Source organism: Xiphias gladius, chromosome 17 (assembly GCF_016859285.1).
Source record: "Xiphias gladius isolate SHS-SW01 ecotype Sanya breed wild chromosome 17, ASM1685928v1, whole genome shotgun sequence".
NCBI classification, from domain to species: Eukaryota; Metazoa; Chordata; class Actinopteri; order Istiophoriformes; family Xiphiidae; genus Xiphias; species Xiphias gladius.
The window spans coordinates 15560781-15588677 of record NC_053416.1 but is presented as its reverse complement, the minus strand read 5'-3'; the positions used below and the strand labels follow the sequence as shown (position 1 = coordinate 15588677).

Here is a 27897-nt window from a genome sequence, read left to right as displayed (position 1 = left end):
CTGTCAGAGGCTCTACCGTGTTTCAGTGTCCGGAAGTTCTGTGGGAAAAAAGTGAGAAAGGCATGAAAAAAGGGAGCTGGAAGAAACTTCTGACCGATTTTTCTCCGAGCGCAGTGAAACGCTGTTTTCTCGCGTAAATCCTGCGGACTGGACGGAGGACGCGCCTTACTGTATTCATCTAATAACTGGCTGTGTGTATTCATTTATCGATGGGTCTGCCGACGCTGGAGTTTAGCGATTCTTTCCTGGACAGTCCGGAGTTCAGAGAGCGACTGCAGTGCCATGAGATAGAGCTGGAGCGCACCAACAGGTTTATAAAAGACCTCATCAAAGATGGAAACATGCTCATATCTGCCCTCAGAAGTGAGTACACGCTGGTTAATCACTTGTTTTCTGGGTAGAAAAAAAATGCGTGTTACACTAAGTTACTCAACAGATAACAGAGGGCAACCCAAGGCCATCAATTCAAACAGAGCCACTGTGGTGAGTTCAGCCTACAACAGGCTTAGTTAATAGTCTATTACACTGACTTATGTTTGGTGGCATGAACAGCGAAGTTAGGTAGGTAGTCTCAGTGTTATGCACCGGCCAATGTGTCGATATAATGTTACAACAACAGATATTTTGGTGCCACTTTGTGATAAGGCATCATTTATAAAGGGTCTGATAAGCTGTAGTTAATAGTTAATAAATCACTTACTAATGCTTGATACATCCATTATTTGCAATTAATAAGAACGACTTTTGGGTTGCCAGGTTGTGGAAAATCACGACACTTTGCTTGAATTTTTAGCTCTTTAACTCATGGGGTGCAGGACATCTGAACAAAATCCAGTTATAAATGGCTTATTAATATTTACAACTACAGACTTATTATGGTATAACAACACACACACGCACACGTACACACGCGCGCACGCGCGCGTGCACCACTTGAAAAGGTTTCAATGTTGAAAGAAAAATAAAGTAAATGTTCAATATGGTATGTGTTGCTTTAATTACATTATATTTTACATTACATTACATTACATTTAATTTATCTTTTATATTATAAAGTCCCTCTTGCAGTGTGTCATGTTTTGGTAATAACATGGCTGCGTGTTTCTATTCAGTAATAATGCACTTTTAAATGTTGGTAAAACATTAAAAAGTACTTAGGGTTTCGCACTTTCCAATAATTCATCAGGTTTGCAGTTAAAAATGGTAGTATGGCATTTATAAATGGTCGTGGGTTTCTCAATTTCTACTAAGTCGTTAGGGTAAATGTTAGGGTCAGTCACCTGTAATTATAAATGTTAATAAATCATTAATAAAAGGTTCTACAATAATCTATCAAGTCTGCAGTTGTTAATGTTAATCCAACTAAGAATTCAGAAATAGCACCGTATTAAGGTGCACAGTAATGTAATGACCAATATATTAGAGGAGGGATTGTTCTGAATTGTATTTTGTCACCTGTCAAATATGTGTCATTGTGTTTTAATGATCAGATAATAAGACATTTAATAACTGACCACAAAGGAAGAGATTTACTTGGTACCTTCTTATGATAATAAAAAAGAGAATGCCTGAAAGCTTGATGTACACAGTTTGATGGCGGCTGTCGTATTCTTATAGTGATGACGACTTTAGAAAGCAGGTACCTCCTGTTTGTTTGGAGTTTTATTTTCATCACCTCAGGTTCAAGCTCAGACACACCTAATCTTTGCAGCTGCCTGCGGTTTCTTTGACTCACCTGCTGGTGAAAGTCATCAGCGTGAACACTGCTGCTGGCTGCCATACGCACACAAGATGCTGTGCTCAACTACTGAAACAACAGGATCACTGCAATGTTAACATGAACAGGTCATGCGGTGTACAGAACCCTGGCATCTCGATCACCAGAGCCACCCAAATATGATATTACTGTGATACAACACTGCTGCTATTCGTGATATGCTAACATTTATTACCGTTACTGACTGGAAATTCTGTTGTCATTGGAAAGCCTTTTTTAAAATCTGGTGGAGTTTTCGGAGTGTTCATCTCAAATCCGTGTGTTTTAGTGCAGCAAATAGGATTTTCAATCCGATTGAAAGACGCTGTCCTTAAAATAAGCGAAACACATTAACGTTTTGTAGGCATCTGACCACAAACTGTTTGCATTAACACAGTCCAACATCACTTGACGGAAACATGGCCAGTGTAGTGTGCACACTGCTGTATGTAGGATATTTGAACACAATGCCATGCACATTTTAAATATTGAGAATGAAGGGTACAATTGTGTTTTTTGACTCTATAAATGATAGATATATTGAAATTAATGATTGAAGTGTTACGTGTAAAAAAAAGTTTATTTGTTATTTGACTTACAGATAACAAATAAACTTTTTTTTCTTTCAGCAGATAATAATCAAAATCAAAGCTCTGCTTTTCCCCCTGTGTCTACAGTGTCTTTCATACATCGAACCTGACCACAGTTCTTTTTTGCTGGTCTCAAGGCAGTAATCTGGTTTAAACTGTGACTAAAGGACTTTTTAATGGTTTTATTGTCGGTCTATAATGCAGCGGTGTGACTGAAATAGTGCCTTACGGGAGCAGGCATACAGACCAGTGTTATGGGTGTGTGAGTGAGAGAATGCTGCCTTATGATGCCAAGTGTTCTCCCACCTTAAAGAGTGGAAGGTGGTATTAAATGCTATTATTGGAGTGTTGTTTGGACATCTAAACACAGAGAGTAAGGCTAAGCGGAATTTGCTTCAGGCTATGGTAATTTGTCCGTATCAGACTTCGACAGCTCATGTCCCAGCATTGGATGATAGGCACGAGTTAAGTAATTAACAGTCTATTAAAGGAGGGAATAAGTGATGATGCTTGTGGCTTTGTAGGGAAATGGGAGCACTACGTTGTGTTGAACCAATAACACAAGTATGCAAACTCCTGCCAAGAGCATTGTTGTGCATAATGTGGAGATAGTGCAATTCTATTAGTTATGAATAAGTAATGGCAATAAGTAAATTGCTGTACTTGCTTCAAGTGACTGAATAAAATTCTCTGTTTTTCTGTCAGGTCTGTCTCTTGCTGTTCAGCGCTTCTCTCAGTCTCTACAGGAGTTTCAGTTTGAATGTATTGGAGATGCTGAGACTGATGATGAGGTCAACATAGGTGAGATGACAATGTCCCTAATGATCCAGAAAACTAGGAGTGGAGACTGCAAAATGTGTAAAATATGATCAGTATTTCCACATTTGAGGTGTATAATTTCTTTTGCAGCTCAGTCCTTAAAGGAGTTCTCTCAGCTGTTGAGCACCATGGAAGAGGAGAGAAAGCGACTGGTAAGAAAAAAACATCTGTTTTTTTTTTGTGTTTGTGAGTGGAAGAGAATAGAAAGAGAAAAAAACAAAAATACAGGCATTTACGTTGTCTGTTTTTAAAGATAAAATAAGGAAAGTTTCAAAATTGAGGACATTTTGTGGGTTGTGACTTTGGAAATTGGTCATTTTAAGTCAAAGTGAAGGGGGGGGTGGTATGAGTTACACTGTATTTTACACAAGGTAGATATGCTTAGTGCTTTAAAACTTTGTTCTTATTAATCAATCAGATTTAGGAGTGAAAATGTTTTCTGTTGAGATAATTATGCCTAATTAAAATTTCTCTGCATAAAATACAGACATAAAGAAAATGTTTCCGATTCATATAGATTTATTGTGGTGGGATGAAGCTGACCTAACTTGGACACAGAGCAACAGTCAACAAGTGAAAGTTTGAAATTTACAGCTTTTGTCAGTAACCTTCACACGGTTCATCGCACTGGTTTCCTCATGCTTGCGCCTTAATCTGGTTTTCCCACAGGTCTGATTCACACTTTTGTAGTGAAAACTTTGTGCCAGCAGCAGTGAGTGCTCCATGGCAATTTAGAAAAACATCTCTGACTCAGAAACCCTCCATCAGCCAGGGGCCTTTGTGTGGGAGTGAGTGGAGTCTGGCACAGTTTGTGTGTAGGCAAAACTCTGCACATGTGCAATGTATGTGCAGAGTATGCTAACTTATGTATAGCCCTGTGTGTGTGTGTGTGTGTGTGTGTGTGTGTGTGTGTGTGTGTGTGTGTGTGTGTGTGTGTGTGTGTGTGTGTGTGTGTGTGTGTGTGTGTGTGTGTGTGTGTGTGTGTGTGTGTGTGTGTGTGTGTGTGTGTGTGTGTGTGCCTTTGTGGCTGTGTGCATGGTCTTGTTACAGAGGAACCATGTGGAACCTATTCTGCCAATTCCCCTGTGAGACTGAGCACAGCCCTGACTGCCTGGGAAAGTCCATAAAAGGGTCCTGTGTGTGTTTGTCTGCTGTGTGTGTGTGTGTGTGTGTGTGTGTGTGTGTGTGTGTGTGTGTGTGTGTGTGTGTGTGTGTGTGTGTGTGTGTGTGTTTTTGTTAATTGTATGCTTTTCCGCTTGGAGTGGCAACACTGCTGATAGGTCTGAACTTCTAATAATGCCGTCATTATTAAGTTAAAGGGCAATTCCAGCAAATGGGTTGCTCTGAAATACCTACCGGTTCAACCTGAAAGGACTATTATTGAGATTTGACAATGCCCCTCATTCTCTTAGTTCTCAGTTTCATCCTGCTTATTGTTATGTGCTAAAAACAAAGAACATACAAAGAAAGTAGCTCCTCCTTTGAGTACTGGTACAGCACTAAACTGAAGTGAAAGTGGAGTCATGATGCAGAGATGGGAAGTTATTTAGAGTCTTAATGCTGAAATCACCTAGACAGAACAGAGCAAGACCCGACTAAGACTTGCAATACATAGACTCATGACTAAAGAGCACTGAGACCAAATATAAACACCAGAGCTCCGATAGTCACTCTGTAAATTTCCTCACTGTTTGACTCAAGCCTCAACATTGGCCATAAGTTTCTCATAGGCACTGCACAGTCTGCTGCAAAGACATTACCATAATTGCACCATTTTTATTTTAGGTTTGGAGGTTTTCCTTTTGAAATTTGTCAGACTTGGCTCAAAAGTCTATTAAGAATCTCATGGTCATCCAGGTCATGGTATAATCAGAAAGGCTATGTCAGGGGCAAAGTCAGAGGTACCTGCACTTGCTCTAAAGAAAGTCCAGGTATTTTAGATTGTTAGCGTGGTCTACATTTTGCTATTAGATGAGTCTAATACAAGTTACACAGTTTCACAAAAGTAAATATTGACTTATTTTAGACAGACTTGGCCTAATTTTTGTGAAATGCTGTGCATCTGCCCTACCTAATTTGTGTTGCTACTTATCCTGGCAGAAAAGCTAAGGTTTTGCCCGTGTTCTGTATTCATTTGAGTATTTGCATCTTGATTTTTTACTGTGACTTGGTTAACAACCATGAGTCCAACAAGTCCATAAAATACTCAATGCATTACCTTTTAATGATGCAGGCTCCAACTTAACTGAAATACTAGATGAGATCATCAGAAAATAGATTTAAGTAAATCTCAGCCTGGGCCTTACTTATATACAACAAATTTTTGAAGTTGGCGATAGATTAAGATCACGTTAATGTCTTCATTTGAATTATTTTTGAAATCCATTGAATGATACAGAAGCAGATTCTAGTTGTGGGACTGAATTAAACTTTTTTTTTCCCTGAGTGTTCAGTGTAAACATCTATCCACAAATAAAGCAGAAATGTCCAGACATTTGCCTCTTTAAAAATAAAAGACAAGCAAATATTGAGCAATTGGACAAGACCTATTTTAAGTAAATCACTTAAGTCACCACTGCAGCACTCGTGGAACAGTGACTGAGCTGTTGCCTTATTTTTATTGCTGGTTACAGTATTTACTGCTATGACACACTGAGATGACTGTTGTGTTTTTTTCCTCTCTCAGATCCAGAACGCTGATGACGTGCTAATCTCACCGCTCGAGAGGTTTCGTAAGGAGCAGATTGGAGCGGTTAAGGTATATCCACGGTTCTTGGAATTATTTCAATTAAGTTGAAAGCTGAGTAGATTATTAACATAGAGTAACTGAACCAGAAGCACGGGTGATATTCTAAAAACTTGACACTCTCCCTGCTAGTTTAAACAAGTGAAGCTCAATACATTGAGCATGTTGCGTTCATTAGTTATCTGACACTGTGGGCGCTGATCAGACCGATCATCCCGCTCTGGTCTGGTCCCAGTCGGTCTCTCAGTCAGTGGTCAGAGATTCCAGTTTTTGTCAGATAAACGATGTATCACAGTCCAGTGTCAGTAGCGAGGTCATGGGAACGGACGCTGGAAGGCAAGACAGAGAATGCGTCACAGACAGAGAGATAGTTGAACTCAGTGAGGCAGTGTAAACACAAAGCGAGTCTGGTGTCTTGTTTCAGCAGATGTCTGAAGTCCTATAATTCAATTTTTCTCATTTTTTTTCTTTGCTCTCTTTTTAGATGGATGTAGAGGCAGAGATAGAAGTGCCATGCACTAGGCAGGGTTTAAAAAATTAGACCCGGTCACAGCTAACACTAATCCTGAAAGTGAAATCACAGCTCGTTTCTCTGTCTTTATCGAAGCAACTCCTCCGTCTGTAGAATGTAGCAGAAGTGTGTGAGCAGTACATCCTCACACTGATGTTGTTTAGCAAGAAAGAGAGGGTGGACGTGGAGATTGTTGCTGCAGCTGTTATGGAAAAGAGCTGTCACCCTAAATACTTTGGCAAAGTCTCTTCATTTAGATTATTGATGGTCCCATTGCACTTCGTCATAGGTTCTTGGTCTTGGTCCCTCAAAGCTGCAATGTTAGTTCATCCAAAAAATCCCACTGAACTTTTGTTGCTTTTGAAAAATCAGATGAGGATGTTGTGCAGGTATTTGCAGGGACACTGTGATCTCACTGCAGACTTGTGGCATTTTGGTATTTCTGAGCCACACAAGCAGCAAGGCTCAAGGGAAGGCAATGTTGGTCTTTTGGTCAGTTGGTCGGCTCACCACCGTGGTCCAAACTAAAATATCTTGACAGCTATTGGATGGACTGACGTGAAATTTGGTACAGACATTTCAGGACAAATCTTACTGACTTCGGTGAGCCCCTGATGTTTCCTCTAGCATCGCCATGAGGTTGACGTTTGTGATTCAGAGTGATTGGCTGTAAACTAGCCTTGATGTTGACATCAACCTCAGCTGTACTTTGTGTTTAATGCTAATTAGCAAATGTTCACATGCTAATATGCTAAGTTAAGGTGGTAAACATGATAAACATTATACCTGCTTAAATGCTGTAAACCCCTAGTCTTGTTGCTTTTATTTATTTACTTATAAGGTTCTGTACCGTTGGACTGGGCATCAAACCTCAATACTTTTTGAGGACAGACCGAATTCTGTCAGTGAAAACTGCCAAGTACTGAAAGGTGACATGAGAGACCTAGTCAGATTCTTATGTTATTTACCTATTTTTTGATCAGATATTTACTGATAATTGAATAATTTATGATTTAAACATTGCTATTTTGACAACATTCTTTTTATTTCATTAAATCATTAAGTTCTTTTACGGCTGCTTGGGTTACAAGAACCATAAATACTAATGCATTTGAGAAATGTATGTACCTTTAACATTATGAAAAAAAAATTGTAGAAAAAAATTATTTTGGCACTTGTATTGCAACTTAGGTATCACATTAGCACTGGTATTGAAAAAACTTTTTATCACAATGTAAGATATGTGGGGAACAGGAGATTCCTGTATTCAAGCGGTGTAAGTGTGACATTCTATATGTGTTAAATAAAAAATTGAATTTAGAGACCGTTATTAGCAGATGTAAAAACTCATAAGCTTGCTTTTATTTATTGCTAAGTTCCTCCCCCCGTCTTCCCCAGGAGGGAAAGAAGCAGTTTGACAAGGAGACAGAACGGTACTACTCTGTTCTGGAGAAACACCTCAGCCTGTCCTCCAAAAAGAAGGAATCACAGCTGCACGAGGTAAACTGTCCGATTCCTACAACACACACGCAGTTCTTCCCACTGGTGTTCGGTAACGTGAAGTACTGTAACTGTGTTGTGGCTCTTTTTGTTGCAGGCTGATTCACAAATGAGTAAGGACCGGCAGGTTTTTTATGATGCGTCACTACAGTACGTCTTCAAGATCCAAGAAGTGCAAGAAAGAAAGAAGTTTGAATTTGTGGAGCCAGTGAGTTCAAATACATACATTAAGGTCATGTTCTTTATGTCACTTTAGTGCAAGTCAACTGTGTATTTTCATGCTGGGATACACATTTCTTTTGACACATTTCTGTGTCGAGTTGTGTGCATACAAACATGATCATGGAGAGGCAGCTAAGCAAAGTTCTAAAAAAAATCATTACACACACTGTTTGGCCAGTGATAAAAATGTTTTAATGATATATATCAGTAAAGCCCACTTCCTGTTGCTGTAGCAGCACTTCCTGCATGGAGATCTCTTCCGGCTGACAGAGATGGAAACCCTTTGTTGTGAAGTAAACAAGGGTTGAAAACCAAACAACAGGCAGAGTTCGGGGGTTTTTCTCCTGTTTTGATTGATTGAGAAGATGACTGACAAATCCCTTTTTTGTAATCCTCTCATTATACTCTAAACTCCCAAGCCCCCACCTAACATTTTTCCTGCGGATTTCTCCCTCTGCTCTTCAGCTATTAGCCTTCCTGCAGGGTTTGTTTACATTCTACCATGAGGGCTACGAGCTGGCCAGTGAGTTTGAACCCTACAAGCAGCAGCTTCAGTTCAACCTGCAGAATGTAAGTGTGTTTTTACTGCAAACCTCCTGACCAAATCTGGGTCTGATATCCCTTGTGAACCGTATTTTTAACTTGTTTATTCAATCTGGTCTACCTGCCTCTGAAGCCTTTAACAGAAAGTATTTGAAAGTTAAATTTTGGATGCATCTGGCGCTACCTGTGCCAAAGTGGAAGCCTCACACACCTGGTACTCCTACTGCCCCGACAGTTCACACTTTGTTTGATTGGTTTACCTTGAAAGTGACGAAGTTAAAAAAAATCCGAAGCTTAATAGGAAACCCCTAATCAATTATATTCCGACTGAAAAAACACACTGGGCTCTATTAGCCCTTTCAGTTGCCGTTCAGTTTGTCCTTTAATTTGTGGAAATTTCTGGAAAACTAAATTGCGGTTTACATTTGTATTTTAGTGCAAACTTGTACGTCATTGTTGCAGCTTCATGGTCGGGTTCTGGGATATTTTTTTCTTTTTGTATAAAAGCAGGCACTTTTTCAAACGCAAATGAGAAATCAGCGTACTGCTTGGATTTACAAAATCAGAGCTCGGATAAGCATTGTTACAAACACTTATAGTAACTTACTCAGCTGGACTCAGTAACAATTCCCTGACTGACTTTTTAAGAAAAGTACTTTGTATGTTTTTCATCTAAATATGTATGCAAGCCCCCTTTTAATGCAGTTTCTCACGCACATCTTTGTTGTTAAGGCTCGCAATAACTTTGAAAGTACACGTGCTGAGGTTGAGAGGCTGATGAAGAGGATCCGATCAGCAGAAGAAGACTTCAAAGCCCCCAGTTGCTTTACCATGGAGGGATACCTGTATATACAGGAGAAACGTGAGATACACAGACATCATGTTTTTCCTCTCGCTCTGCCTCTTTATCTCACTTATGCTGTCAAGAAAAAAACAACCTCAAGTGTACCTGCTTCAAAACTTGTGTCATGTATTATAGGTCCATTGGGCAGTGTGTGGACCAGATACTACTGTACTTATGCAAAAAGCTCCAAGATGTTCACCATGAGCAACACCGAGGCCAGACCAGCCAGCAGACAGGTGAGCTGGCAGCACAGTTGAATAATCATACAAGTGTCCTTAAATGTTTTAGCCCATTTACTAAAAATCATTATACGCTAAAATTTACTATGAAAATCAACTTGTACAGACCTGAGTTACATTATTGTCATAGGTTAATGTAGTTTTAAGCAGGGACCGTTTAACAACAGGGTGTTTAGTAGCTGGCATAAAAATCTTGAGAGTCTAGCAGCTTCCGAAAAGCACTTGAATGGACCAGCAAGGAAACTCTCAAAACAGTACATACTAACTGCATTAGAATGTGCAAAAAAACCGAAAAGACATGAATTACTTACCTCAAGCTACTGTCAAGTTTTTTGAGTAAATTTTTTTAGTGTTTTTACACAAATTGAAAAGTAAGAAGGACTAGTACTAGTAGTAAACATGCAAAAACACCAATGTGATCCTAAACGTACTGAGTTTACTAAGTTTATTTAGTTTCTTGTGAGAATTTTTATAAGATCTTAATACCATACAGCTAATGCTTATTGCAAACACATCTCTCTCTTAACAGAACGGCGTGGTGAACGGCGCACCAGAGATGTTCAGGCTGCGCTCGTGTGTCAGAAGGAAGACTGATTCAATCGACAAACGCTTCTGCTTCGACATCGAGGTGGTGGAGAGGTGAGAGGGAAGGATGACTATCTGTGGAATAATTAAACCGAGATATGGCTTCTGTTGGGTTGTGCTCGGGTAAAATGATCTCACTTTCTCTGCAGACATGGCGTCATCACCCTACAAGCGCTCTCTGAGGCCAACAGGCGGCTGTGGATGGAGGCAATGGATGGAAAAGAACCTGTATGAATATATGCGTCATTAAATAAAGAATAACAATGACAGATTTTCATCAGAAAAGCATGTAGGCTGCACAGAAAAGGTGTTCAAATTGTGACAGACTTGCATTCCTTCAGACCCAAAGTTAGGCATCATAATTTCATGACTGTCAGTGAAACTGGCTTCTTCAACAAGATTGAACAAGATTATTACAAAGCCATACAGCATTTGAAAGTTGCGCAAACACAGGTTTACATTACACGTGTATTGTCATTTTAAACATAATTAACTTAGCATTAAAAAAATAATGTTTGAAATGACAGGCTTTTTAATTCATCTTTTTTTAAATCTTTCTTTCTTCAGATCTACACTCTTCCCTCTTTACTTAGCAAAAAGGAGGAGAGTAAGTAACCTGATTTATTCTGTTCTTAAATGGTGCATCTACTTCAGTTCAGAAGATATTAAATTAATTTATCTATTATCTATTATTATTCCCTGCAATGCATCGGAAACTAAGGTAATGGGGTTTTTTTGTTTTTTTGTTTGTTTTTTTTTTACAGCATTTCTCAATGAGGCGGGCTTCAACTTTGTTAGGAAGTGTATTGAGCTGTTGGAAACGAGAGGTATTCCTCCTCCGTAAAATGTTTATGATTATGATCAAACTGATTCTTATCAATACTGTATCTACAGTGTTGATTTACCAAGCATGGTAAAACGTGTCCATATGTGTGTGTAGGCATTACCACCCTTGGACTGTACAGGACTGGAGGAGTCAACTCCAAAGTGCAGCGGTTGATGACGAGTGTGTTTGGTAAGATGTATGATGTTCTTTCCTGCATGTGGAAGGTGTGCTCCAGCACAATCAGTCACAATCAAACAGTAAAAAAAAAAAAATTGCCACCAGAGATGAATCATGAAGTCTCTACTTTCCTGTAGCCGCCACAGCTCCCTCTGATATGCAGCTGGATGCAAACGCGTGGGACAACAAGACCATCACCAGCGGCCTTAAGAACTATTTCAGGTAACATACCATATAGAACAAAACAGAATAACACCTCTCATGAATTATGAATTCATGACTTCTAATGTGCATGCAGGTGTCTGGCAGAACCATTACTGACCTACAGACTCCATAAAGAATTCATCAAAGCTGCAAGTAAGATCTGCCTCTTTGAAAACACAAAGCACACAAATTGAGTATGATAGGAACAATCTGTGATTATTTCCAGTGTGTTTGGATTGAATTTACTGCCTCATCCTACATTATATATTCTATGTACACAAAAGCACTTTATGTCACTCTCTCACCACTGAATCATATCCCTTTTTCTGTTTTGCAGAGTATGATGACCAGAAGTACAGAGTGAGAGCCATTCATGCGCTTGTTCACAAACTACCAGAAAAAAACAGAGCAATGTTGGACCTCTTAACCAACCACCTCTTCAAGTATGTACATATTAACACATGCTGTGCTTTTATTGTTCAGCGCCTGGAAAATGATCTTTCATCTTAGAGAGCATCGTATTTTCTAAAAAAATATTTGCAAGATCGCAAATATGCGATCATGCAAGAACGTCATTTTCACACCGTAAAACCCTGTTTTGGCTTTATTATGAACATCTGACAGTCGATTTGTAGGCAAAATGGGCAAAAGGAGGCAAAGTTTAAAACCGTGATAGGTTACGATGAAACATTGAAGAGATAAATCCAAACATGAAATGATTCCTAGCAAGGTAATTTATTCCAAACTGCAAAACTGTGAATGCTTTTACAGATTACAGTTAAAATTTCATTAATTGACACCTTTTAAGAAATGTTTGTTTGCTTTAGCTGCAAAAAATCTCGAATTACCACGAATAAGTATGATTAAAAATGTATTAATATTTAAATATGCTGTTAGATAAAGTAGCAGGAGTACATGTACTGAAACTCTACATTCTTATCGTTTGTGTGTGTGCGTGTGTGCAGGGTGTCCTCTCACAGTGACCAGAACCTAATGACTGTGTCCAACCTGGGAATGATCTTTGGCCCCACGTTGATGAGGTCACAGGAAGAGACTGTGGCCGCCATGATGAACATCAAGTTTCAGAACATTGTGGTGGAGATTCTCATCGAAAACCACGACAAGGTACACCTACACATAAACATACACACACACACATATAAGCATACACACACCTTACAGACATATACTATATGATCCCGTCAGATCTTTGGTGAGGCCCCAGACCTATCGGTACCATTACCTCAGGCTCCGTCCTCGAGGACGTCGTCGACTCCTCGGAGGAACAAGGCCATCTGCCTTTCATCTGGAAAGAGGAAGGCTCGTCTCTACCCTCCTGCTCTCTGCCTCGCAGACAATGACAGTGAGTCTCTCTGCAGCCTACAGCTCCTGTATCTCATCATGTAGTCTAGCAGCAGTGGTGGACAGTAACTAAGTACATTTACTTTCTGCAGAAGCACTTTCACTTTTGATACTTTACGTAGACTGATAATGAGACTTCTGTACTTATGCTTAGTAGGTTTTTTGTAAAAGTTCTATAAAAATAAAGTTCTAATTATTAAATTGAGCTTGAGAGCAGAAACATTTTCAGCTGTTGTGACATTAGTGAGCTCACGTCTTTCTTGCAGTTCATCATTTTGCGTTGCAGTGTCATGCCAACTCTCAAAACTCAGATATTAAAGCTTCAAGCAAGCACCTCAATGCACCAGCATGGAAGAGTTTTTAAATTAGTCCCTGCTCTCAACTGCATTACCATGCAATTATAAAATGACATTGTCAGAGCAATCAGCAATCCTTGAGCAGTAGTCTTGACATTGTCCTTGTCATTCAGTCGCTATATAATGCGATGTTTTTCCATTTCTCTCTCCAGGTGACACATTCAGTAGCAGCCCCAGCACGACTCCAATGGGCAGCCAGGAGTCTCTGTCCTCACACTCCTCTGAAAAGAACGGATTGTCCCAGACCTCTCCTCCGTCCTCTCCTGCTGCTGAGCCCAGCTCGTCCTCCACAGCGCCTGCGTCTCCCCCTGCGGCTTCTTCTTTCTCCCCCTCTCATAACTCCTCAAACGGGAGGGATCAGAAAAGCCCGTCAGACAGCGCTGCCTCCCCTCACCTCACGCCATGCTCCTCCTCCTGGACTTCGTCCCAGCTCATTCCAACCCAGCAGACTTCCTCTGTGTCCTCCTCCATGTCCTCTTTACTCTCTGCAGAGAGGAGTCAGTCTGTCAAAGGAAACGCGACTGCCTCCTTGTCATCTGTTAAAGAGTCCAGATCTCCCTCCAGAGCCTCCACATCCACCACCTCCGCCCAGCATGCTTCAGTGGAGTGCACCTCCTCTCTCAGGGTGGGCCAGCCAGTTCAGAGAGTGTCGTCTGTCTCCTCTCTGAAGAGCATTCATTCGGTGGATCAAAGAAATGCACCCAGCACCTCTTCCACTGTCACAGAAGCCCGAGTGACGGACTCTACCTCTCCTTCTCGGCAGCACAGGACTGCTTACAGGACTGCCTCCTCCTCATCTTCCTCCTCCTCTTCATTGTTTCCCTACCAACTTTCCACATCTTCCTCTCTCACCTCCCTTCACATCTCCGAGGGTGCGTACATTTCATTTGTAGTAGGAAAAATACAAAGAGGAGACAGTAGGATAAAGTTTAAAAGTTTATCTGTCACTTCCCCTTTTATGTTCCATTCTGATTTATTGTGTTTTATCGCAGATTACAAAAGCTGTCATGGATCGGTACAGAGTCTTATGTCACTGGACCCACAAGACGCAACACATACACGTAAACCGTCACACATCCGCTGTGGCTACGGTCTGACTGCGAAACACTCCGTGGCCACATCCAGCAACGGTTACCAGAGGCCTGGATCAGTGTGAGTGTCAGTCTCAGACGTTAAGGTGCTCTAGTCATACAGTGCTCTGATCCGCGCTCTCAGAGAAGGAAAAGACATATAGATCTCAGTTTATAGACAGTTTAATCCCGGAGAAAGCAAGAGCATGTGGCTGACTGAAGAAACAGTATCCTAATTCTGACAAATTTTTAACAGATTTTTAACTGTGACACCTCAGACATCATTGGTCTGGTTCAAGGAATGATTACTTGTTTCTGACTGGCTCAAGACCTTCGTGTATTATTTAAGCAGAAAGCTGTTTTGTTTTTAGATACTGGGAGCGTGTTTTTGAAACTGACATTCTCCCTGTCTCTCAGTAAAAACTGGAAATTCTTTTCAGGAAATGTATTCGGCGCTATGTACTGGGGGTGACAGTATTGTATTTGTGTGTTACAGATTGTCAGTCGGCCTACCACAACGTGAGAGTTCAGTATTCTCCTCGGCGTTAGACATATGTTCCTCAGGAAGGTACGTTGTTTTTGAGGTTCTTTTCAGTCTTGAAGCTATCATTGAAGTCTGAAGTCACACACACAAAATCCTCCTGAACTCACTTGCTAAATCACTCTTTTTACTGATTATATATATTTTTCTGTCTCTTAGGGAAGCAAAAGCTCTTTACTCCTGTGAGGCAGAGCATAGCCATGAGCTCAGTTTTCCACAGGGGGCGCTGTTCTCAAATGGTAAGAAAACCACTCGTACGTTTCATTTCCCGAGGAAATCTTTGGTCCCGTTTACTCCTGCTATTAACATGTGTTTTTTCGCATCCAGATACAGATCACATTTTAATGCCAAGTTTAAATGAGTTATAAGTGTTTTGGGTCCACATTAGTAAAAGTGTCTTTTGATGTTAGATCTGCAATGATTAGTTGATTAATCGATTTAATTAATAGTCATTGATTATTTTTCTCACAGGCAACTCATCAACTAGTTTAGCACGCAGTCTCTTATTATCTTTATTTATTCCTTATAATAACGTCCTGTAATCCCTCTTATTTCTTAACTTTCAGTGATTGTAGTGTTTCCCTCAAAGTGTTAGGTTAATTAAAATAAAGTTAGGTCAAACATTTTTATCCACTTCATAGCAATGAAACATAGATGTTAATCGACTTGTTCCAAGGATTGTCTGGAGAATACAAAATGGTTTTGTATTCATTCTTTGTGGCTGCTCTAAGTTACAACAAATGAAATATCTTAGATGCTTTGTGATTATTTTAACACATTTCCACTAATCCATTGTGAATTCAGTTTTATGTTTGGAAACTTCATGATCTGGACTAGACTTAATATAAAGGTCCGTGGGTCGGAATAATGTTTTCGGCTGCTCAACATGTCCTTTGTATTAATGACCCAGCAGAGGGACAGTTGCAGTTTACTGGTCATGCGCTGTACGTTGTTCATTCAGGGAGTGTACAGTTCATTGTAAATCTGTGGTATCTCGACATAACCAGCGGGAAATTAGAAATTGCTTAGAAGTTGTAATGAAATTTCCATGTCTTAAGAAGACTATGGATGTCTGTGTAATTCATTAGGTAAGATGAAGTTTGATTGTTTTTGCTTACCTGCTGAGTTGAGTTGAGTTGTTTGTGTCTGCAGTGTACCCGTCTGTGGAACCAGGTTGGCTGCAGGCGACGTACAGCGGCAGAACAGGCCTCATACCTGAAAACTACATCAGCTATATTTGACAGACCCGATGACGTCATCACCACATCATCGGGTCTGTCCCTAAAGTCTAAGTTACACCTTTGCGTAACTTAGACTTTAGGGATCTACAGTGCAAACAGTAACACTCTGTGCTGCTGATCAAAGATATAATATATTTATCTTGTAACTGTGATTGAACATTATGTATGTCAGACTACTGTGGCTGGATCTGAATGATGTGTGTACTGTATGTATATCTGACTACTATATCTGAACCATGTTATGTGTTATTAAGTAGCTTATAATACAGTAGATGTAAATCCCTGACTTGTTGGTTTCACTTAATCAACATTATCATCTCTTTTATTTTTGTGTTCAGCAGTCTTGCTGAGAATTCTGAGAACGCTACATGAAATGCGTCTACAAGATACATGGGAACAGTATTTTTTATCAATCTTGGTAATTTATGTCTTTGTAAATAATCATATTAATGTTTTAATTGTCCAGAGATGAAGTGTTCACAATTCTGTGCTGGAGCCGTTTGAACCGATTCGATCCTGCCATAACACCTTCCTCCTTTTGTCTCTGTCAGATTTCATGCTGTCTAAATAAAGGACAAATACTTTCCTTAAAATCGCCAGTTTGTATTCGTAGATTCAGTTTATGTTTAGTATTTTTTAAATGTTTATTATGCATTTTCCTCAAGAAAAAAAAACAGCAAATGCTTTGTTAATGGTTTCTGAGTTCACCACAGTTTTCAGTACAGATAGACGTTATACCATATGCCAATGTGCAAAACATACTATTGCTGAATTATTTAATCATTCACATAGATACTGTATTTCAAATATGAGGGTAACCACTGTCTGTTAGTTCTGGCAGGGTGCATGCTTTTTCTGCACTTTTAATGGCAGGAAAAAGAATTGTAATTATATTACTAACGTAACATGTGCATCCACGTGTGTGAATGGTGTTTGTACATATTATAATGATTATAATGAGATTTATTTTTGGTAGGTTAGGGAGGACAAATGATCCCACAATCTCCTCTTTAAAAGATGTGCTCCCTCTTTATAAATTATCTAGATTATATGGGTTCTTTGGTTTTTATTTTTCATGGAATACCAAAATTGCAATATGTGCATTATAAACATATACTGTAAATGACTCATAAAAATACCATCTGCAAGCTACATTTTCATTTTATATTCACATACACATATTTTTATTTTATTACAGTGTATCAGTGCTTTGACGCTATAATACTTTATCTACATTCAGTGATGAAGAGCAGGCACTTAAAATCCTTGGGCTGTACAGTTTTAAATTCCATCTCCTATGAAGGTGTACTGATCTCTCCCAGCCTCTTCAGCAGTCCGTCCAGTGTCTCCATGTTCTGTGATTTCTCCTCCAGCAGCTCATATCGCAGGCTGGAGATGTCCTGCTTGATCTCTTTCAGCTCACCTGAATTAACAACAGACACAAAGCCTTAAAAAAAAATTTTTTTTAAAAACATGCCAAGAAGGAAAATCTAACACTTAAAAAAAAATACTGTGGAGCAATATGTTGTTACCATTAAAGTCACGTTTGTTTTATTGACAAATACATTTAGGGTACCGCTATTTCCAAAATTCATATTGCAATTGAAACAAGTTTGGTTCAGTTTCAGTATCATTCTGTTGATTTTACCTTCAGTGATCTCGTCGCTCTCTCTGTCTGCTTGGGCTTTGATGATGTAACGCTTTATCAGTCGCTTCATGATCTTCTAAACCAGTGACGGAAAAAGTGCTCAAATTCTTTGAACGAGTACAATTAACAATACTATGACAGGAATAGTCTCAATTTCAAATTTTGATTTAAATGAAAACAAGTGTAAGATCTACAAATACTAATTCTTTCAGAATTTTTTTTTTATCACTATGTTAACGTGAGAAATGCTGAACTTTTGTAAATGTTACAGTGTGGTTTACTGCTGACTGGTTATAGTGTAGCAATATATATCATATTTAATGAGCTTTTCACTTGTTTTGCATATAACCTCCAATTCTGCAGAGTAACTAGAAACTGCAGCAATCAAATAAATTTGGAACAAAACATGTCTTTAATGTAGTGAAATACACATAAACGTACCTGATATCTGGTTGGGCTGGTAGAATCGCCATATCCTGAATTTTTGCCTACTCCGAGCTAGAAGATTAAGCTGAAGTTAACTTAATTGAAAACAACTGTGAGATTTCCTCTTGTCTTCAGGTCTGGTGCCTGTAGTGCAGCAGAGAAACCCCTGGGAGGTGCTCAGGCTCCGTCTTTAAAGTGCCACTAAGTACATTGGACTTCTGACAGTACAAGCTGAGGAAGGTAAATGCTGAATATGATGTTTTCATGAATTATACATGTGTGCACATTGTGTGGTACCTGGTTGAGCTGCGTCTCACTTTTCTTCTCCCTGCGTCCTGCCACGTACTGCAGGAGCAGGGACTTGATACATGTGGCCAGTCCCAGCATAGATTTTGGACTGGGGACCAAGTTAAAGGGCACAGGGAGCGTCCTTCCCTCCTCGAAGTAGGAGAACCAGAGTCTGGCCCGCGCAAACTTCCATTCAACATCAGCATCATCCTAAAGAAAAGAGGGAAACAAACAGGTTGCAAAGGAAAGGGAAAAACACATCATCTGCACTACTGTGGCTATTTTAATTTTGTGATACCAGTCCAGATTTACTGTGTAGAATAAATTGCCATTTTAGGAAATACTCTTATTTGCTTCCTTGCCGAGAGTTAGATTAGAAGATTGATACCACTCTCATGCCTGTATGCTGATTATGAAGCTACAGCCAGCAGTACGATAGCTTAGCTCAGCATAAAGACTTGAAGCAGGGGGAAACAGTTAGCCCAGCTCTGTCTAAAGGTAAAAGCTCGCTAACATGTTACATCTTGTTTGTTCAATCCGTAGAAAACGAGCTGTAAAAAAGACAAGTTGTGGTTTTATGGGGGGTTATGTGTTAAACTACTTCTTTGGCCTGGAGCAGTGACCTCCTGAAGTCTACAGAGCCAGGCTAGCTGTTTCCACTTGTTTCCAGTCTTTGTGCTACGCTAAGCTGCCAGCTGTAGGTTCATTTTTAGCATTCAGCCATGAGAGTGGTATAAATCTTCTCGTCTAACCCTTTGGAAGAAAATGAATGAGCATATTTCCCAAAATGTTGAACAATTTCTTCATCAGAGGCTGTAAAATGAAAAATAAAACCTCAACACTGTGCACATTTGATCTGCAATGCAAAGATTAAAAAAAGAATTTACTGGCCTAGCCAACTAATATGAAAAGCTAATTAAAATGTATATCTATTATTTTTTATCCATAATAAAATGTTTGCAGGTAGACTTTGTACATATATAAGGAAACATTTTGAACTTAGTTCATACTTACTTTCATACTGCATTGATGTAATTCCTCATCTTTTTATATCAGTTTTATTAGATTTTTACTGCGATTTTTACTACGATGACAAACAATTTGGAGTAATGTGGTTTACCTCAATTTTTACCCCTGTTTTAAATCACATTATTTCACTCCTGCCATAAACTGAAAAACAATTTTAACAGGATGTGTGGAAAATGTGTGCTACATGTGAAAACAGGTAGGGCTTTCTCGGGCCACTGTGCGCATCTGTGAGTTTGTATCTGAAGAAAGTGATGATATTATTATGACAGTGTTTGATTGACAAACCTCAATCTCCTGGAAAGAACTGTTAATCATGGCGATGAGCATGTTGAGCAGCACTATCACCATGGTGACGTTGTAGACCCCATACAACACGTAACCAATGTTCTCGATGAATTTGTGTCCGTTGTTGATCACGACAGATCTGACCTCAGACAGTCCAAATATAGCCCAGAACAATGTCTTGAAGCTCTCCTCTAGGCTAGACGGATGCACAGAGAGGGAAATGGAGGGAGATGAGAGAAAAGTTATTTTTGGGTTCAAACAAACCCTTAATCATCTCAAGGGAGACGATAAAGATGCTCAGTGAGAACAGCAATTGAAGAAATTCAATTCATTTTTTATACATTTTTATAACTTTAAAATAAAAGAATCTGAGAAGGAAAAATCCCTTTTTGGTTCCACTGCTATGTCCAAAATAAATCCATAACCTGTGATAAGTTGTTAAGCCAGAAAATGATGGGAAGCACTCTTTTGAACTATCTTGGTCAGTGCAACTAATTAATGATGCTTTATTTTCCATGATTGAAGTATTGAAGAGCAGATTTTTCAATGTAAGAAATTACCAAAATTTGAATTTTACTTTTACAACATCCATGTTTTCATTTATGATTTTTGGCAGCTGACTCACACATCTTGGATAAAAATAAAAATAAAAATAAAAATATATCAGAGCCATGGCTGGGTTAACCTTCAAGATAGATTTTGACAGAAGCGACCATTCAAAAAGGGGCTTTATGATCAGGAAATAAATAATGTATCACCCATCTTGAGGTTAATATTAAGGTATTTATGCTTTAATATTTTGCTTTGATATGTTGATACTGTGCTTTAGCTTGAGTTCTGGGGCCACAGCTGAGTGACTTTGCCCATTTAGTAATCCAACCTTGATCAGCACCACAAAATGTTCAAATCATGGACTAGCTTCTGAATGATGTGCAGAGATGAAAAGCCACTTGCATTGTGAAATGAACGTGAACAAATGTGAAATATACAGCCGCTGGAAGGTAGAAAAATTAAGCGCATGTGTGAACAAATGGATCTGTGTACAGTGAATGTCTCACGTGGTGAAGGCATCATTTTGCTTCGCCCCCAGGTAGTAGGAGTACAGGTTAAACATGCCGATCATGAACGCCAGAAAGACCAAGATGAAGATGACCATGAACTTGAAGATGTCCTTAACTGTTCTCCCTAAAGAGATCTGCAGTGGGCCGAAGCTCTCGTTGGCTGGGAGGATGTAAGCAATGCGAGAGAAGCTCAGCACCACTGCAACTGCATACAAGCCCTCCGACACCAGCTGGGGATCTGATGGCAACCAGTAGATTCGTGCTACAAAAACAGAGCACGAACAAGTCAGTAAAGTTCAGCAAACCCAACTTTGAGTTAAGTCGATTTTTTTTGTACTCAACTTCTTTTGAAATGCGAGTCTTACAAAGAAGCCTGCAGTTATGCTTTGATGGCAGAATGATGAGGGTATTTTATTAAATTGGTTACATTAAGACACTATTAGTCATTTCACAGAGAAGCTGTGTAACAAAACCACTGGATCTCAACTTATTACGATTGTAAGGATATTTTAAAAAAAAAACATGAATTTTTTTGGGGGGGATTTTCTCTAATCTTAGCTTTTCTTGTAAAATGTTAGATAGTTTTACCTCTTCTGGTCTCCAATGACTATCAAATACACATGAGCAACCTGTCACTGAGGTGTTAAAAGTAGACTATTTATATTTTAAGGAATTTCAAGCCAAAAATGTTGGGTGCCTGCTAAAGTCCAAAGCCAACAGATGTCATCTCAGCAATGCAATACATATGCTCCTATATGTACCGCATTGTGCTAACTTAGTACAACCTTTTATACATAGGTACATGATGGTTTTTCATCTGTTAGTTTATGCGGGTGTGTGAGCATGCTCACCCAGTGTAAAGTAGTGTATCTCCGGGGGCAGTGTGACATTACTCAATGTTGTGTAGTGTCTGTGTACATAGGTCTGGGCTAGGTCAGCATGTTTCAGAGCGGAGAAGCGGCAGCTGAAGGAGGCAAGGAAGATCGCCAGCATCCCAAAGTCCAAAAAGTTCCATGGTTCGACCAGGTACTCCCCTGGTCCCTGACTCCAGATCTCCTTCACTTCAGCCCAGATCATACCTGCAGTGGCACACGTCAAATGATGTAAAACGCAGGATGACGTGATGTTTTTGATGAGGAATTTCATCCATCATGATCATATAATGCTCACCAATGACCCACGAAATGATGAGGATCTCCATCCATGTGAAGGGTGTTGTGGTCATGCGGTAAAGTAGTAGCGGGTCAGAGTTGAGTTGGTGTCCTCCTGGGTACTGATGGTGGGTCATATTTGGCAACAGGGTGGTGCCTGCGAAACGGTCAGCTGCGTTCAGGATGAGTAGACCCAGGAAAATTGTGAAGGACGACGCATGGGCCACAAACTTCATGAAGGGGCTACGCATCACTTTCCCCACCTGCGTGAGAGAGATAAAGCAATAGGAGGATGAGAGAAATCACGCAGTAGGGATTTAAAATGTAGTCTGTGCATTTGGGAATTAATGTGAGCGACATACTCTGCTGCATGGAGCGATCCAGTAAGCCAGAGCCAGTCCAGGCAGTCCTATAGCCACCGCTAACACCACCAGCAGTTTGATAGCAGTGGTCTGTTGTCTCAGGCCAGGCAGATTCTCATACCAGATACTCAGCAGCTGCTGCTGGCAGTTAGGATGAGCCACAAACTGAAGGGCAAGAGAGTAGGAAACAGGGCCATAAAGGGTGGTGAGAGGAACAAGACAGCACTTTCAAGCCGAAATGTTTATTGCTTCTGTGAAGTTTGAACCCAGAGCCAAAACAATTATTTGATCTTGTCATTATGAGACCAATAGGCCAAAGAGGTCTGCAAAGTGTGGGAGAGAATCATCATGTGTGGGAGAGAATCATCATGATGCACACAAGTAGAGTCTAGGGTGGGTGAGAAACGCTGAAGAAAGGCAAGCACTGAAACGCTTTCATTTCTTTCTGCTGCTGTGCTTTGGCCTATTAAAAGTGTTATATACTTATCTGCAAGTCCTGACAACTTTTTTGCCATTTCTTTGCTTTTTGGGTCAACGCCCATTATAATCTGAAGACATTTGATTGTGCCCGCCAGTTCTTTTGTTTGAGAGCCCAGGGTGGTGTCTTTTAAATGCCTGTTTTGCTTGATCAACAGTTCAAACCCAACGCCGCCACACGTTTCCATTTTTGGTTCAAGAATCTAGCAAATACACACAGTTTTTTTACAACATCATTTCGTTCCTAGAACTCTTCTGGGATTAAATTTCCAACATCATAGTGAAATCATTGCTTTTCGTCAGCACACAGACATTTCATTGACATGTTACTACATAAATATACAACTCTGACTAAGATAAAAAGTGATAAAATGTTCACTGTGATCCTCATCCCGGTCAAGAAAGTTTCAGGTCTCTACAAATACTTGTTGATAATTTTAATGACATGATGTGATGCTTTTTCACTGTTAAATGTTTGCCTTTACTTAGCAGTAATTCTTACATGACCACAAAACATGGACTTTTTCTTACCTCAGTGTTATTGCCTGTTTGTGAGCATACTAACCTTTTTGAGTTCATATTTGATGGCTAATTTGAGCCTTGTGAGGGAGGGGCGACCTGGCAGATCATAGCTGTCTTCAGCGTCAGTTTCCCCGCTCAGTATGGCATCCACCTCCTCTGTGCTGCGACACAGATCCAGAAGGCCCACCACATAGTCCTTGCACTGACTTGACAGACGGCAGTAGTCGTTCTACAGACACCATGAGGGAGAATGTGCATCAATGTGTGAATAATTTGAGATGTATCACAGTAGATGTGATCTGAAGCTGGGGTTACTAATGGGGTAATGGAGTTGTGGAGTAACATGCAATACTGTGAAGAAAACTGAATTTGTCATTGTCACTATTGCATTTGCACTTTAACCTTTATAAAATATTTATCATCTTACTTTGAAAAAATAGTAAACAAGAAACAGCATGTTCAACCCATCTGATAGCATCCTACCAGTAAAAAGCAATACATAAGCCAGATTTTTGTAGAAAATGTGTTTCAGTTGGTCTTCAATCTTCATGTTAAGAACCAATAGCACCAACACTAGTGTAAGATAGAGGTTGTCAGTATTTTTGGCTCTAGTCACATTTGTTCCAGCTAAATATACCAAATTTTACAATTACGTTGTCGGTAATATAGTGCAGACACTGGCTGTGGACATGTTTGCAGACCTCAAAACTTATTAAAGTTATTATTGGTGAGACATAAAATTACCTATTTACCAAGAAAAGAGGGATACATTATTAATTTGTGTTAGCGGTGTATTTGGATGACTTTGCTCTCAGAAGCATTGTGACATTTATTTATTGTACAGTACCCGTAGTATACTGTCCTTCTGTAGGCATAGTAATAAATATTGTTGTTACATGTGTGTCAATCCAAGAATGTCAACAGTAACTACAGGATCTAGACCCTGATCTGATTCTGATTCCTCTCTTAAAGCTCATAAAATATTATTTTGTTTACTCTCAGCTTTTACTGGCAGCTTTTTGCGTACTTGATGATGAGCTGGTTTTTACGTCAAGTGTACAGTGGCAGTAACAGTGCACAGTGATCTTGGAGGACTTGTGTTTGCATCATTGTTGGTGGTGATTCTGTTGGATCTTTTATGGTATTTGTACCTTAAATTCTTTCTCAATATTGGCCAACATGGCCAGTTCGTTGCTGAGCTCGAGGGCTGCCAGCACCGGGTCCTCATTGGACAGGGAGAGGTAAGCAGGACTGGCGAGTCCTCGGTAGGCATTGATCCTTGATCGCGAGTGGCTGAATGAGTCAAACTGCTGTTGGTAGTTACAGGAGTCACAGCTGCAGAAGTAGTCATGAGGAGGATCGATGCGAGCCCCTTTACTCAGAAGGGTGTGAACTATCTCGTATTCTTGGCAGTGTGCTGCAAGTATCACTGGAGTCACATCATGAGAGAACCTAAGGGAATGTACACACACAAAAACATATATGATTAAATTTACAAAGCAACAAAAAAAGATAAATCATAGGCCTTAACATTATATGCAATTATTCGGGATCTGTGTCGCAGCACGAACGAGGTGGTGGCCAAATTAGACATCAAATATGAACTCAAAAAGGTGAGTGTGTTCAGAAACAGGATATCCCACATGTCAGGACTGTTACTGTTGTCAGAGGGCACAACATTTTCAGTAACGCCTCTTCAAGTGTCTTACCTCGTCCCGTCCTCATCATAAGCATAGAAGTCATCCAACATGTCAACTTGAGCAGGGCTTGCTGTGAGACGATGGGCATCTCTAAATGAAGGGTGGCCCAACAGGGCCTCTGTGATACGAACATAACCTTTACCTATACAACAATCACACAGACACAGAGCAAAGATGTTGGTGTGGTTTGGTACCTGGTCCATTTGACAGCGTTACCTCAGTACTGTTGCTAATATTGTGGAAGATGAATCACCTGTGAAAATTTCCCAGTAGTAGTAGTATTTTGAGATATTCAGCTGTCATTGCTTTTGTTATGATGTTGTTACATATATATACTGTAAAGTAAGTAACAACCTTGAAACCTTACCGTCTCAAGAAAGTAGTGCCTTAATCTAAACTCATTCAACAGCACTGGAGGTTTATGTTTTGCACAAGAAGTTGAGTATGTTTCTAACAACCCTAAATAGTTCAACACTAAATTATGAGAATTATCACCCAACTCTGCAGTTCCCTTCAGCACTGCAGAGCATTTTAGCATCTTTCAGCTCATTGTTTTGATTTTATGGCCCACGACTTTACGGTTCTGGCTCACTCTCACAGCTTAGTTTGCTTAGTTTTCGACTGCAGAAGGAAGCTGTTTTCAGAGAAAAAGGTTTGTAGGCAGTTTGCTTGTTAAGGAGCAAATTAAGCACCAGCCCTTGTAGGCTCCAGAAATCCTGTCACCAGGCAGAGGACAGTCTCCCCAGTCAGTCACTGCGAAAGTAAACCTTACCCGTTGTGTGCATTAATAACAGAAAACCACACACACATACATGCCCCCACCCCAAAACCTGTGCACTGTGGCAGGCAGATGGATAAGATCAAAGACTAAGCAATTGTGCCTGTCTACTATTAAAGGATAAATTAACTTGACTGTTACATGACTCTCTATGATTAAAACTGTAAAGCACAACACAGTCAGCTGTATCAGCCTTCTGCCACGTGTGATTAACAATTTAACTGTATTTTTGACTCTTGTATGCAAACCAACACAAATGGACACATCTTACTGATGGCTAACAGGAGGGCATCACCCACTCTGGCCAAATCCGCCCTCCCCAGAAGCAGCTCCGTCACCTCCAGATGCTCGTTGGCTACAGCCAGCTGCAATGCATTCTGGCCCATGTAGTCCACAGCGTTGACATTCAAGTTGGGTACATGGAGCAGCATACGCCGCACCTCTGGTATGTTGCCATACTCAGCTGCCTCCAGGAAACGCTGCTCAACCTCTGACAGGCTGATTGAAGGAGCAGAGAACATGTGGGCAGGACCACGAAGAGCCTGGCGTCGTTTAACAGCACTGAGACGAGCCATGAGCTGTCTCTCAGAGCTGCTGTGGCTGCCAGAGAGTCAGGGGACATAGACACACAGTATATATTGTCCAAATGATAACTTATATGCATACACATAAACCCTTACGGAAAGGACACTTCACGTAGGCCCTACCTTTTCCCAGTTTCATCTCATTTTAACATTAAACATTCATAGGATTTTATCATTAATTCTACTTATGTTGTGGTAATACCACAACAAATACAGTTAAGTAGTTTGGGAATGTTCAATATCTGGCAAGAAAACCCACTGAAAAGACATAAAAATAATATAAAGGTGTTTTCTGACAGAAAGAGATTAAGACTTGTTTGACTACAGTACATATAAAACTACACAGAGAGCCACTGAAGTCAAACAAATCACGAGTCAAAATCAAACCAGAACTTTTTATAGCTGTAGTATTAGACAATAATTTCCCAGTTTAGATTTGAAAGATTACTTTACAGGAACTGGAATCTAAACTGTCTAATGAGTCATGTTCAACTTTTCACATTAATGTACAAAAAAATTCAAAAACAATTCTACTGGGCTGTACATTTTTTGGGAAGACACTGAAGAGAAACCAGATCCTAATGACATTATGCTGATGGACCGTTCACTGATTGACAGAAACTATTCTCTTTTTGCAAGTAACTGCGAAATTGGAAAGTAAACTACAGTAATGTAAACTAGCACCAATTCAATTAAATCTTCACATTTTTTCTGACATATAATCATCTGATACAGGCTCCTTTTACAATGTTCAGCGTTTACAGAGATCAAACTGTGACGGTTGCTGTCTCATACTGTGAACCACGCAGTAAACATGCTGTATAAGATAATCCTTGAAGGGTATGGGGGACTTTTAAAGGATACTGGGTAACATCACAAACATTAAGAATGTAATTGTGATCTCCGCCAGCGTATTTTTCGTGGACTTAATAGTTGTGGACCATGTATGTTGAAATCAACAAGTTTTAAAATGACTGTACACTGTCACTATCAAAATGATAAGTGGCTACAGACATGCTGAGGTTATTGACGAGGTTATTATCTTAGTTCATTGCTTTATGTTACACGTCTTTACATAACTCGCACGATAATCCGCCATGCTGAGTTAATATAAATCCTAAAAAAGGGAAAATGCTGCTGAAAGGTTATTAAAGTCAAATGATTATTGATTCTGATAACAAAACACAAAAACACAATGGCCCATGAACATCTGGCTGAATAGGGGATGTAAATGAAAGACTTACCCAAGGCATCGTCCGGGGCAACAGTTTTCCTCGCCAAAATCACCATACATCAGCAGGTTATCACGGCTCCTGGCCCTCGGGCTGTTAGTGTAACCCACAGGCCGGCAGTTGTGATGAACCGCCAACGGTCTGTGGATCATTCTTAGAGGTGGTCAACATTAGAGGGTCTGCTCCCGCTTCATATGAACGAGTAATCAAGTGCCTGCGGCA

The 27897-nt window shown here is 39.9% G+C and overlaps 2 protein-coding genes across 7 annotated transcripts; one reads left to right on the top strand and one right to left on the bottom strand.

Moving 5' to 3' along the window:
- The first annotated feature begins 48 nt into the window (after positions 1–48).
- arhgap42a (Rho GTPase activating protein 42a) lies at positions 49–18447 on the top strand. Of its 5 annotated transcripts, none has more exons than XM_040149873.1 (24): positions 49–363; positions 3052–3147; positions 3256–3317; positions 5852–5923; positions 7821–7922; positions 8020–8130; positions 8610–8714; positions 9420–9549; positions 9667–9767; positions 10300–10409; positions 10505–10583; positions 10923–10962; positions 11120–11182; positions 11296–11370; positions 11496–11580; positions 11657–11715; positions 11900–12005; positions 12528–12687; positions 12769–12925; positions 13433–14152; positions 14273–14432; positions 14847–14918; positions 15051–15130; positions 18342–18447. In XM_040149873.1, exons 1-24 carry the CDS (start codon positions 210–212, stop codon positions 18398–18400), a joined length of 2958 nt encoding a protein of 985 aa, XP_040005807.1. In that variant the 5' UTR covers positions 49–209; the 3' UTR covers positions 18401–18447. The 5 variants fall into 5 exon arrangements, 4 of the variants coding, with proteins under 4 accessions (XP_040005807.1, XP_040005806.1, XP_040005804.1 ...); XM_040149872.1 differs by lacking the exon at positions 18342–18447 and adding an exon at positions 16044–16763; XR_005709211.1 differs by lacking the exons at positions 15051–15130; positions 18342–18447 and having other exon boundaries at positions 13433–13905; positions 14049–14152; positions 14847–14917.
- On the bottom strand, positions 16817–27897 carry trpc6a (transient receptor potential cation channel, subfamily C, member 6a). 2 transcript variants are annotated; one of them, XM_040149875.1, is made up of 14 exons: positions 27688–27897; positions 26131–26459; positions 25091–25223; positions 24533–24833; positions 23425–23610; positions 22383–22547; positions 22040–22283; positions 21721–21948; positions 20867–21131; positions 19809–20004; positions 18504–18704; positions 18222–18278; positions 17781–17856; positions 16817–17555 (listed from the first exon to the last, which is right to left on the bottom strand). In XM_040149875.1, exons 1-14 carry the CDS (start codon positions 27825–27827, stop codon positions 17428–17430), a joined length of 2649 nt encoding a protein of 882 aa, XP_040005809.1. In that variant the 5' UTR covers positions 27828–27897; the 3' UTR covers positions 16817–17427. The 2 variants fall into 2 exon arrangements, with proteins under 2 accessions (XP_040005809.1, XP_040005810.1); XM_040149876.1 differs by having other exon boundaries at positions 17439–17555; positions 17781–17887.

Coding starts and splice junctions, on each gene's coding strand:
- arhgap42a (XM_040149870.1), top strand. CDS start 210: ATGGGTCTGCCGACGCTGGAGTTTAGCGATTCTTTCCTGGACAGTCCG. Junction 9,768..10,299: donor CCAGACCAGCCAGCAGACAG/GTGAGCTGGCAG, acceptor CTCTCTTAACAG/AACGGCGTGGTGAACGGCGC. Junction 14,153..14,272: donor CTCCCTTCACATCTCCGAGG/GTGCGTACATTT, acceptor GTTTTATCGCAG/ATTACAAAAGCTGTCATGGA.
- trpc6a (XM_040149875.1), bottom strand. CDS start 27,827: ATGATCCACAGACCGTTGGCGGTTCATCACAACTGCCGGCCTGTGGGT. Junction 22,284..22,382: donor GGATCGCTCCATGCAGCAGA/GTATGTCGCTCA, acceptor TCTCTCACGCAG/GTGGGGAAAGTGATGCGTAG. Junction 18,279..18,503: donor GTGAGACGCAGCTCAACCAG/GTACCACACAAT, acceptor TTAATCTTCTAG/CTCGGAGTAGGCAAAAATTC.